This window comes from Trichosurus vulpecula, chromosome 7 (genome assembly GCF_011100635.1).
Source record: "Trichosurus vulpecula isolate mTriVul1 chromosome 7, mTriVul1.pri, whole genome shotgun sequence".
Lineage (NCBI taxonomy): Eukaryota > Metazoa > Chordata > Mammalia > Diprotodontia > Phalangeridae > Trichosurus > Trichosurus vulpecula.
This window is the reverse complement of record NC_050579.1, coordinates 221,148,797-221,162,228: the sequence shown is the minus strand read 5'-3', so window position 1 is coordinate 221,162,228 and position 13,432 is coordinate 221,148,797. Positions and strand designations below refer to the sequence as shown.

Here is a 13,432-nt window from a genome sequence, read left to right as displayed (position 1 = left end):
ACTCTCCGCAATAGCTCTTCCAAAGCTTTTCATCACTCTTCAAACCTCACATGTCTCTTCTTCCTCTCACTTTCTCAGCTGAGAATCTTGCCTCATATTTTGCAGAAAGAAATGAGGCTATTTCCCATAAGCTTGTTCTTCTTTCCTCTTCCTCATCTCTTATCACTCAAATGTCTTCTGCCCTTTCTCCTCCTTCATCCCTGTCTCACATAATGAAATGGCCTTACTCCTTACCAAGGATAACCCCTCTGCTTTTACAAGTGATTCCATTCCATCCTGTCTCCTCAAACAGATTGCTCCCTCTGTCATCTCCACTCTTTCACTTATTTTCAATCTCTGTCTCTGCAGGCTCATTTCTTACTGCCTACAAACATGCCCCTGTCTCCCCTATCCAAAAAAAACAACCCTAAAACCACCTTACTTGATCCTTCCATCCCTGCTAACCATTGCCCTATATCTCTTTTGCCCTTTGTAGATAAACTCCTTGAAAAGGACATCTACAATAGGCGCCTCCACTTTCTTTCCTCTTACTCTATTCTTAACTCTTCCCAACTTTGCTTATTACTTTATCATTTCACTGAAACTGCTCTCTCTCTCTCTCTCTCTCTCTCTCTCTCTCTCAAGTTATTAGCTCTTAGTTCCTAAATCCAATAGCCTTTTCTCGGTCTTCCTTCTCTCTCCTTCATACTCTCTTCTCTCTAGGTTGTCAGGACACCATTCTCTCCAGGTTTTCCTCCTACCTAGCTGACCACTCCTTCTCTGTCTCCATTGCTGAATCTTCCTCCAGATCATACCTTCTAACTGTAGATATCCCACAGGGTTCTGTCTTGTGCCCTCTTCTCTTCTTCCCCTACACTATTTTACTTGGAGATCTCATCAGCTCCCGTGGATTTAATTACTGTCTTTAAGCTGATGATTCTCAAATATACCTTTTCCTGCCCCAGTCCCTCTGCCAATTTCCCATCCGACATCTCTGTCTTTCAGACGTCTTGAAATGGGTGTTTAGTAGATGTCTTAAACTTAAGATGTCCAAAACAGAATTTGTTATCTTTCCTCCTAAACTGGTGGGCCTCCTACCTTCCCTATTACTCTAGAGGGCCAACACCATCCTCCAGATTCCTCAAGCGTGCAACCTAGGAGTCATCCTGGATTCCTCACTGTCTCTCTTCTGCAGTATTCAAGCTCTTGCCAAGGCCTCCCAATTTCAGCTTTGTAACATGTCTGAAGAAGCCTCTTCCTCTTTTCTGACTCAGGCACCATTCTAGCACAGGCTTTCATCACCTCACACTTTAATTAGTGCAGCAGACAGCTGGTGGGCCTGCCTGCCTCAAAGCTCTCCCCACTCCAGTCCATTCTCCAATCAGTCACTAAAGTGATTTTTCCAAAACACAGGTCTGGTCATGTCACTTTTCTGCAGTAAACCCTGGTGGCTTCTTGTTGCTCCCAGGAGCAAATACTATGGTGGTCAAAAGCCTTCAGAACCTAGTCCCCTCCTATCTTTCTGGTCTTCTTAGTCCTTACTCCCCAACATGTACTCTTTAATCCAGAAACATTGGTCTCCTTCCTAGCTATTTTATAAATAAGACACTCCTTATTTCAGCTCTGGGCATTTTTTTCTGGCTGTCTCCCATGCCTGGAATGCTCTCCTTCCTCCACTCAGACTACTGACCTCCCTGGCTTTCTTTAAGTCCAAATTAAAAGCCCACATTCTACAGGTAACCATACATACATACATACATAACCTCTTAATTGCAGTGCTTTCCCTCTTTTTATCATTTCCTATTCAACCTGTATATGTGTGTGTGTGTGTGTGTGTGTGGTCTTCATCAGACTATGAGCTCCTTGAGGACAGAGTCTGTCTTTTGCTTCTTTTTGTATCCCCAGCACTTGTTACAATGCCTGGAACGTGGTGGGCTCTTAATAAATGTTAATTGATTGATTATTTGACTTAGAACTTGATGAGTCCCCAGAAGGCGAATAGTCTAACACCTTATTTATAGATGAAGAAACTGAGGCACAGAAAGAGTAAGTGACCTAACAAAGGTCACTTTAATAGTAACCAACTGAACTGAATCTGAATTCAAGTTATCTGATTCTAAACCCTTTCTGCTGTAACATGTTGCTTTGGATAATATAAATTATTTAAAATTGTTGGTAAATTTAATTTAGCTTATTTCTTCAATAAATTTTTACTTCTAGTCAAACTATTTAAATGAAAATTAAACTAAAGTTTAGAGCATTGGGAGAAAAAGTATAGAATTTAATTAAAATTAAGATTTTCAAAATTAAATGTTTAGTTTATGTAGATAATCAGACATTTATTAAGTGTTTGCTATGTGCCAGGCACCATGCTAAGTGTTGAGGATACAAAGAAAGGCAAAAGATAGTTTCCGTTCTCAAGGATCTCATAGTCTAATGAGATAGACAACATGCAAACAACTATATACAAACTATGCATTGGATAAATTGGAAATAATCTACAGAAGAAGGGCACTAGAAATTAAGGAAGATCAAGAAAGGCTTCCTGTACAAGATGGCTTTCAATATCTACAAATCTGGTAGGGTAATCAACATTTAATATAGAGATTAATTAAGGTTTGCACATAAGTATTTTAGAATGTCTTAATAGGAATAGGGTTAACTCCCCATCCCTCACTCCCCCAGTTCATGCTTGCTAAGATTAAAAGTTAATATAAAAAGAGCAGCAGATGACAATTAACCACAGCTGAAATGACTGATTCCAAACATATCCATTTTTTTAAATGGTCAATTTTAACTGGAGACTGTGATATGTATTATTTATACATCTAAATATCTGAAATTCAGCTGACCTCTTAGGGCTGCCTTCTTATCCCACATATTTCAATCATTTGCTTTTTTTGTTTGTTTCTCAGCTAGATTTTTTTTTCAGTGACTTTTCATTTGACCTTTCTGTGTTAAGTTGGCAAATGTATTACACATTCCTACATACACATACACACATCTCCCCCTCCTCTTTCTCCCTCTCATATGCCTTCACCAGCAATAATAAGAAAGAAATATGATTATTGTTGTTTTCTTAATTTAGCAATTCACTTCCTGAAGTTATGCAGCCTGGGCCAGTTATTTTTTTCATTGATTGGACAATCTTGTTTTGTAAAATTAATGGTTTCTCTTCCATGATGTTGTCAGAAAACTAACTCAGTGTCCAATGCAATAACCATCCAAAAACTTGCTTCTGCTTAAATATCTTTTCTTTATAATCTATGAAACCATTAAATTACCTAATTAGTAAACTCCCAGGCCCCATTATCCACTATTTGGAAATGTTATTATAGCAACTGCTAAGCCAGGCAGAACAAGCATTTTTCGGTAGCTTTTGTATTTTCTGTGACATGAAGTAATGTTTGTTTTGTGGCCTTTCTCTTGTTGACCATGAATTTGGAACCCCCTTTTCTACTATCTTGAAAATCATATTTTTGAAATCCCTTATACACACATACAAAATAGGTGATTCTAAAACTACCTTTTCCTGTCAAGCTTCCTTTGTATTGTGTTTGATATCGTGTGGGTCTGCTCTGCCTGGGGTCACTAGTTGGGTTCCACAAAAACACAATTTGATATGACAAGACATTATGGACAACACCTAGTTATTATAGGTTACAAAAGCACAATGTTGCATACGGTTAGCATAGAACAGTGTTACAAAGAGTTTATGACTCTCAGGTGGTTATAAGATATTAACAGTGTTATGGCAAAACAAGGGCAGCCTTGTGGGATATGAATATATTGTGTTTTCTTCATCCCAATTATTAGGGGTGGGGAATATTAGCTGTATATTATTTTCTCTGTAGTTACAGAATAAATACATATATCAGGATGGAGAAAGGAGATAGGAATTGAGCCTGTGATTTTATTGGTATAGGGAACTCCGAGATGAGGAGAGTCCCTCTATCAATGCATGTGTCTTACATTGGTGTTTTCATTGCACTTTATAGATTTAGAGGTGTGCTGGGGGTTATGGAAGCTTAAATGACTTGCCCACAGTCACATATCTGGTGTGTACCAGTGTCGGGCCTCGAATCCAGGTCTTCCTAGCTCCAAGGCCAGCTCTCTGTTGGCTACACCATGTTGTCTCTCATTGCGTCACCTTTTAATAACATTCATATGTGTTCATTTATGTATATATGTATGCATGCATATATTCTTCAAATATTTCATTAAAACCCTTGCTCCAACATATATATATATGTATATATATATATATATATATATTTATATATGTGTATACATATATGTGACATGGTCCAGAATAAGAACTTACACACAAAAATTCCACCTCCTTTTCATTGTAGCTAAATTTGAACTATCTAGTTTTATATTTAGTTTTAGAAAAAATACATTTTAAAAATAAAAATCTAATTTTTTTTTAACCAAGAGATGAAATCCTCACAGGACTTTATGGATCTTAATCTAGAAAAGATCCTTAGAAATTATCTAATCCAATCCTCTGAATCTAAAGAAACTAAGGCCCAGAGAGGTTCTTTGACTTGCCAGAGGTCACACATGTAGTAAATGACCCAGCTAGGATTTTGTTTAAGTCCAATACTTTTCTACACCAATATTGCTGCATGTGATAGAGAAAAATATTGCCCGTTTCCAGGATTTTAAAAAATCTAATCTTAATTGACACATGTACTAGCTGTGTGACCTTGGGCAAGTCACTTAACCCCAATTGCCCTGCTCCCCCCAATCGAATCTTAATTTAATAAAAACATTAAAAAGGTCTATGTTTAACCCCTCCCTCAAAGATGGATAGAAATATTTAAATTAAAATTTTCTACATGTAAGTATTCATCTTATTGGCCCACTACAGATTTTCAGATGTATTCCTCTTAATTATTTTTCTTAAGTTATTGTGTTTTTTTAAAAAAGATTGTCTTTACCCTCTTAATTATTTATGATCCCTCCCCCTTACCAACAACCCTAAGTTTATTTTCTTGAGTGCTCTGTGATCAAATGTCCCTTCAATAGAAGTTTTGAAAATGAACCACAGTTAATTGATACCATTTGCTGCAGCCCTATGATAGTTCCATATGGCTTTTTTTGTAATACCAGCTGCCTCATTATCAGCTGTCATTGCAAAATCTCTTGATTAAAACCCAAAGATCCCATAGGTACAACGGAATTGCTTCCATTCCTTCAAAAACCACATTTGCCATGGCAGAAATATGAGACCTGTGTTTGTGTGAAGGTCATCTTGTGCAAAATATGTTGATGCCAAGCAAACGTTGGCAAGATAATCACTTGGTAGAGGAAATAAACTGGCCTGTCGGAAGCCTATTTGCTTGTGTACTGAGGGAGCAGTATTTTAAACTTTTTTTTTCATTTTAGAGTATTTATTACTTGTTTGCTTGCTACAAATGGAAATGAAAACTGAGAGCTGGTGCAAATTGTTATTTTAATTTTAGTCCAATATAATTATAGAATAGCACCTTGGCTTACCAAAACATTTCAGGGAATAAATTATTCTGGATAGCAGAATTTTCTGGACAGCTGAGGATTTATCTCTTTTAAGTATCAATCTTTAAAAAATTATTTTAATGGATGGGTGGATGGAAATCTTCCTAAAATATATTATATACTTTCCCACCCCGTTAAAATGATTTAACTTTTTCTTATTGACTCAGCATCATGATTCAGTTCAAAAAAGCTTATTAAGCTTCTATTATGGGCTAGGCTTTGGAGAGTACAAAGACAAAAATGAAATAGTCTCTTCCTTGGAGAAGCAACAGGGCATTGTTCAGCTGGTCCCAAACTTTCTCAGTCCAAGGCTCTCTTAAGTATCTCAGTAATTTGTTCATGGTGCCCCTAGGCCAAAAGAAATGCCTAATGGTTCAGTTTATTAAGTAGCTAGGTCCCCCAAAAAACTAAATGTGTTTATGTCCTAACGACCTAGTAAACATTTAAAAAATAACAGACATAAATTGAAGGAAAAATAATATTTTTATTTCATTCTTTAATAACTGCAGTTGCTTACTATTGGGATAAGGGTACCCATTGGGCATTGTACAACAAATCCTGGAATCAGATTGGACACTGCCACTCTCATTTCCACATTGGTGTACTTGTTTTTTTTATCTCAGCAACTGCTGAAAGCCCTTCTCAAAGATAGGAGATCATTGCAAACAAGAAACTTCAATAGGTTGTTGGCATAGTTGAAAATACAAGTAAATAAAACACATCTCAAATATTCAGATACAATGACATCACCAAAAGGAGTATAGCATGATATAATGTTGAAACTCCGAACTACCTTGAACTGGTAGTTTGCGTGGTGTCTAAGAGCTGTCAAGTGTTGGTGGGTTTCCCTTGAAAATTTCAAATATCTAAAGTATCCCCCAGAGCCTCTGTGAGATCTTTGTGGCAACCTAGGGCTCTGCTGCTCTGCAGGGCACAGTTTGACATCCATGGGCATAGGAGATAGAGAGTTGGCCTTGGAACCAAGAAGACTCTGATACATGCTGACTCTGTAACTCTCAGTGAATTTTGTCATCTCTCAGTGGACTGGGCAACTTTCTAAGACTACACTGCAGAGAATGTGTCAGCTTGCATTGGTAAAACGAGTTTCCTCATGGGGGAGATCTCTGTACTGATGCAATCACAGGTCGATTTCCTATCCACATTTTTGCCTTCAGAGAACTTAGAGTCTACTGCAGTGGTATCAAACCCACCTAGAAATGGGGGCCAGTAATCCACACATAAAGATCCCTGTGGGCTGTCTATTGACTTAGTTTTAACATGTATTATATTTCCACCTGGTTCAGCCTCACTCAGAAGTGTCGTGAGCCACATGTGGCCTGCACATTAAATGTTTACATTTCTGATCTGCTTGATGACTCTGAACATCATTTTTGTGTTTGCTATTATCTCTAAGGAGTTATTAACATTCGTAGGGATGTTAACACTGGTGCTAAATGACCCCAGACTACTATGTGTGTGTTTAGTTCTTGCTGCCTTTCCCCCATAGTGTTTTATAGCTTTTTTACTTTCCAGTTGTTTTCTGTGACTTTTCACTATTGTTAATGTGCCTGACTCTGGCATCCTCAACTTGTCTTCTAATTTACTGTTTCTAATTAGTTGTGGTCTCAGATGCTACATCACCAAGTCTGTAAAAATTGTGTGCAACAAGAGAGTAAACAGGCTCTGATTGAGGGCCTATAAGGTAAAGTGCTTGAGCTTGATACAAGAGATTTTATGTCATCTCTTTTGGATTGTTCTGAGGCCTTTAAAAAAAAAAGCTCATTTCCTGGTTCTTAGCTGTGTTATAGGTAACACATAATTAATTCTTATGTGAATTATTCCCAGATTAATCTATTTTATAAATTTAGCCTTTTGTGTATTGATTTTTATCATCTGAGTCACATAGGTGAAAATTATCTCTTTCCTGTCAAATTTCTTGTGGTGCTGTTCTTGGCTCTCACTTATGCATGCTGTCCCCCCATTTCTCCTTAACTCCCTGCCCTATCCCACCTCCATTAGATTCCAAAGAATCACCATCATTTTTGTATTGGTTGACTTAACTAAGTATTTAATAGCTTAAAAGATCTTGAGAATTTTCCCAAAGTGATTCCTCCCAGAAACGAGGAAAACAAAGCAATTTTTATAATTATAACTAGTCTCATATCATTTCAACAAGTATTTACTGAAGCCCTTAGTATGGATAAAACATTATACTAGGTATTAGGAATCCATGAGTGATAAATGATAGTCCCTGCCCTCAGGAAATTTATACTCTAAGTCAGGGAGAGGCAGGGTGCACAAATGGATATAAGATAGAAAGGCCAAGAATGTTCTGGGAAAATTTCAGGAGAAGGAAAATAGACTTTTACTTCTGTATGATCAAGGAAGGCTTCATAGAGGAGGACACCTGCTGTGGTTCCAGTCTCTCCTGATTGAATATAAGCTCCTTGGGAGGAGGGATTGTTTATTAGTTTCTCTTTGTATCTCCAGGACCCAGTACAGTAGTAAGCACTTGAGAAATTCTTCTGGATTGATTGATTTCTAATGAAATACAAAGATATCCCTAAACTTTTAATTTACTTGGATCTGGATAGAATCTTCTAAATGAAGCTATTGATACCAGAATAGTAACAAAACATCTATAATTTTTGTGATATAATTTTTAGTTCTCAGAGTATTTACACTTGTTAGGCTTATTTGATCTTCATAATAACCCTGTAAGGCAAAGAACCAGGATCAGAACCCAGGTCTTCTGATTTCTAGTTTGGTATTCTTTCCATGTCAGGAAATTCTTCCTTTCAAAATGGAAGAAGTTAGGGTACATTCCAGTTGTTTGTATTGAAACCTCCACCTGTCAATAATTTGGAAATCATGTCTGTCAGTCATCTAGCATTCATTACATTCCTACTATAGGTCAGGCACTATGCCAAATGCTCTGGATACAAAAAAAAGCAAAAATCAGTCCTGCCATCAAGGAATTTACATTCTAATGGGAAAATTAATATCTAAATAACTAGGTACATGCAAAATATGTACAAAGTAGATGAAAGGTAAGGAAGGTGCCAGTACTGTCAGCTGGGGATGGGGGTAGGTAAAGGGAGGGGAGGGAAAGTAAAGTCTCCTGTAGAAGGTGAGAGGAGCTGAGTTTTGAAGGAAGAGGGCTGAAAGAACAGAACATTCCAGACTCAAAGAAATCAGGTTAGTCTGTACACAAATATTTATTAGGCACTTACTGTATGCCAGGTACCTTGCCGAAGGTCTGGGGGCCAGTCACCCCCTCACCCCCACTCCACAAAAACAAAAAAAAACCGTAGTCTCTGTTCTCAAAGAGTCTACATTCTAATATGGAATATAACATGTAAGTATTTAGGTACAGTCAATCTATTTATGAAGGTAATCTGAAAGGGGAAAGCATTAGCAGAGCTGGCAGGTGGGAGAGAGGGAGGAAAGGGGGAAGAACTAGGAAAAGCCTCCTGCAGAAAGAGCTGAGTCTCAAAGGCAGAGGTTTGGAGGTGGAGCATTCCAGGCATGGGACACAGCTGTGAAAAAAATGGGAAAAGAACTATCTTGTTCAATAAATTGAAAGTAAGATGGTATAGCTATGTTGTAATGTGTGTGAAGGGGTCTACAGTGTAAGTAGGTTGGAAAGGTAGGAGGGGATCAACTTATGAAGAGCTTTAAATGTCAAGCAGAAGAGTTTGTATTTGGTCCTGGAGGTAACAGGGAGCCTCTGAAGCCCAGTGAGCATGTGAATGACATAGACCTATAAAACCATCTTGACCGCAGAATGGAAGATGATTTGGAGTGGGGTGATATAGTTGAGGCAGGTAGACCAGTAGTTGAAATGAGAAAATGATAAGGGCTTACACCAGAGTTGTGGCTGTGAGAGTAGAAAGAAGGAGACATATAGGACAAGTGTTTTCAAGGTAGAAAAGACAATATTTAGCAGTGGATTAGATACATGGGGTGAGGATGATTCTGACATCGTAAACTTGGGGGACTGGGAGGATGACATTGTCTTCAACAGTAATATGGAAGCTAGCTTAGGAAAAGATAGTAAGATCTGTTTTGGACGTGTTGAGTTTGAGATGTTCACACGATATCTAATTCCAGGGATCTGGTAGACAGTTGATAATGCATAAATATATAAAAAGTTAGATGAAAAAAGTTGCTGATGCCTCTAGTGTTCATGAATCTTATTATAGATGGGTTATAGAAACTTTAGGGACACATTTAGAAATTTCACAGCAAAGTAGCAGATGGAATTTTGCTCTAGGAGGTTTAAGTAACAACTGTTAAGAAGACTCATTCTTTACCAAACTATTCTGCTGTACACTGATAGAGGTACTCAGAAATAACCCTACACCTATCAGCAGAAGAATGATTGAATCATTGAGTGCTTAAGTAAGTAGTGTCAGAAGAGAGGATTTATCTTTTTTGACCTGTCATAGAACTGATTAAGCCCTTATGAATATATTCTAGTATAGGACTTGTTAATTTCAAGAAGACTTTAATATCCTGAAGAGAGCACAAAATAGTGATAAAAAATTAGCCTTGTTGGGCTTAATTAGCTAGGGGAAGGAAGGAATATTAATAATAATAATATTCAAGTACCTGACAGGTTCTTTGGGATTTTCTCTATCTGCTTCATGGTTTCATTTGGAAAAAGTGGATTCAATTTAAGTAACGATTGTTTCTCACATGTACAACTAACTCTACAGTAGAATTGACTTGCAATGAATAAAGCTATCTAAATTTTTAAGGACTGCATATAGCTATAATTAGCCTGACTAATAGAAATTTTTGTTAAAATGGTATGAGTAATATTTAAAGGTTATTTTTATTAATAGCTATAATAGCTAGTGTTTATATAGCACTAAGATTTGGAAAGCACTTTACAAATCTTATAACATTTTATCCTGACTATAACCATGGAAGGTGAAGGTTGGTACTCATATTATTCCATTTTATAGATGAAGAAACTGAGACAGATAAGTGATGTGCCCAGCTAGTCACACAGCTATTAAATGTCTGATTTATGCTTTTATCTTCCTGACCCTAGGTCCAATACTCCACCCACTGTGCCAGTCAGCTGCTCCTAGGTGTTTATAGGTATTTAATTGAATTAAAATGGGGAGAAGAAGAAAGAGTAATATCTCACATCTGTGCCAAGCACTGTGCTGAGTGCTTTATGATCATTATCTCATTTGGTCCTCACAACAACCCTGGGAATTAGGTGCTATCATTATTCCATTTTACAGTTGAGGAAACTGAGACAAAAGTTAAGTGACATGCCCTGGTCGCACAGCTAGTAAGTATTTGAGGCAGGTTTTGAACTTATATCTTCCTGACTCCAGGTCCAGCACTCCACCAGTTGTGCTACCTATCTGCTTAAGTGTTTATATGTTTCTAGCTATTGGTTGGATTACAAAAGGGAAGAAATATGCTCATTGTTGAATATTCAAAAGCTAGAATGCCTGTTCATATTATATAAACAATCCCAAGAATTGAAGATATAGTGTTTTCTTTGGAGTTCATAGTCAAAACAAGATTTATTTCCACATTCACTGACATTAATTTGACAAAGATTTGGTTTTTTTGAGGAGTAGATTGGCATAAAGAAAAACTCATTGATGTGATCATCTTGAACCATATTGAGATTTACAAAAATGACTTAAAAAGTGTCACCTAGAGATAGCACAAGAAGGTTATGATCCATCGCATGAAGATAGGTTGCTTTGTCAAAACTCAGTATCACCTGCCAACCTTAGAAATAAAAGTGAGTTGCCTGACCCACAGTAGGTGAGCATTATGAAAACAGGGCTTTCCCTTAATACCACTCCATAGGATTTGGGTTATTTCTTTAATATAATTTTATAAATCATTGTTTATAAAGATGTGCTATTGTCCTTATAAGAAGTGAGGAAAATGATTTGAAAAAGACAAGGAAAGACATCTTATGAACTAATAATGTAGGGTGAAGTGAATAGAAAAAACAGTTTATACTGTAGCATCAATATTATAAAACTGAACAATTTGGAGGACTTATATAAACTGAGGAAGAATGTACTGAGCAGATAATTTTGAAAGATTTGAGAACTATGAACATACAATGACCATTCATGATTTCAAAGGACTGATGATGAAGCAGGCTATCAATGACAAAGAGGTGATGGATTTTGGGTGCAGAATGAGATACAGATATACTTTTTTGTGGATACGCATTAGGTAAACTTTTTTGCTTGAATATTTAAATTTGTTAAAATAAACTTGTTTTCTTTTCTTCATTGGGTGGGAGAAAAAAGAGATTTCTGTTAATTTTTTTAATAGAGAGGTGGGAGAGTGTTACAGATGAGAAATAATGTGTGAATTTTCTGATGAGGTTACTGTATTTTTAGTTTTATTTAATTGTTTTACTTTGTTACAAGAGACCTGTCGTGAAGCAAGAGCAATCTCTAAAAGTTTATGATGTAAAAAACACAATGCGTCCATAAAACCAGAAGGGGAAAAATGAAAAATAGATAAATAAGATGGTGGGAAAGTCCTACTGTATGCACCCTCACTGAATGTGTCCTGGCAAATGGTGCAGTATGTTTCAAGTACTGACTTGGCTTTAGTGAAAATCAGGATGGTTTTGGAGGCTTTCTTGGTGCCCATGAACACTATGTTTCTTTGTTTGGTTTTACAGGTTGAAGATGGTATGTTTTCTTTGAATCATCCTAATCAGTATTTTTTGGAGAGCCAGAAGCTTCTCGGTGGTGGCCGAGAAGTCAGGAAGGAGTCCAGCCAGCCAGAAGCTCCTCAGCCCAAGCAGAGTGTCCAGAAAACTGCCAACTCATCATCTTCTCTCCCAGCATGTTTAGATTCTACACTGGAAATGGATATGGAAGGGTTGGAGGGTTACTTCAGTGAATAACACTTGACTATCTCCCTTCTTCCCTGGTTTTCAGTTCTTCTTTTTAGCAGGTTCCCCCTTCCTCAACTAATTAGTAACAGGAGAGAGTCATTTTCCAGGATAGATATAGTTATTTCATTCATATTACAACCTGAAAGTAGTATCTTTTAATTCCTCTTAGTTTAACCTATTTTTTTTTCACCATTCCTTTTTCACTCTACCATCCTAATACAGAATAAATACTGAAATGTAAATGGAAACGTGTATGTGTATGAGGGAAAAAATATCCTGAGGGAAAGACAGTGGATTGGATGTTGCCACATTTTTAAAAAGTGATATATTCTAGGGACTTCCCAACATGCTGCTAGCTGCCCAATGCCAAGAAAAGAGGGGGTGGAAATCGTTAGAGAACAGCAGACCAAATCCACAAAATTATTTCTCATCTGGGCAGTCCCCTCTTTTTTTGATTTTTTTTTTTCATAAAAGGAGAAACCTCTTGCTGAGTGGATTGTCATGTTTTTTTAATTAGTGGCTGTGATTGGCAGCAAAATCTCTCAAGTGTACCATAAATCTGTGACTTGTAAATGAATGGGTAAAGGGAAACAAAGAAAGACCTTGTATATAATCCGGTTTAGTTTTATTTTCATTTGAGGCCTCATTATGTAAAGTAATTAAACTTACCAACTTTAATTTTCAGTTTCTTCTTTGATAAAGAATTCACTAAGATTTGCTAAGAATCAAGAGTTGGTAAAGGGAGAGATATAAGGGATGCTTGTATAAGTTAATTTCATCTTCTGTCCTTTAAAATTCAGTACTCCAGTGCTTCCTGCTTCTGTTGACAGTTAAGTAAAATCAAATAAGTTTGGTGGCTTACATGGTTTTGCTGTAATCATAAGCTTCTTGGAAAGTAGTATAGTATGAAAAGTGTATGAGACTTCAGATGCCTATATTTAGAGATGGAAGAGACCTTTGAAGTCCACTCCTGCCCACCCGATCCTCCATTTTATGGAGAAGGATTCTGAGCCCCAGAGAAGT

The 13,432-nt window shown here is 37.0% G+C and overlaps 1 protein-coding gene across 1 annotated transcript in view; it reads left to right on the top strand.

Moving 5' to 3' along the window:
- Positions 1 to 12,651, top strand: part of PRIM2 (DNA primase subunit 2) — a 361,392-nt gene extending 348,741 nt beyond the window's left edge. Inside the window, exon 14 of the mRNA XM_036767629.1 lies at positions 12,191 to 12,651. Coding sequence (XP_036623524.1) covers positions 12,191 to 12,418 — 228 coding nt within the window. The 3' untranslated portion in view covers positions 12,419 to 12,651. The remainder of the gene's footprint in view (positions 1 to 12,190) is intronic.
- Positions 12,652 to 13,432: the final 781 nt, after the last annotated feature.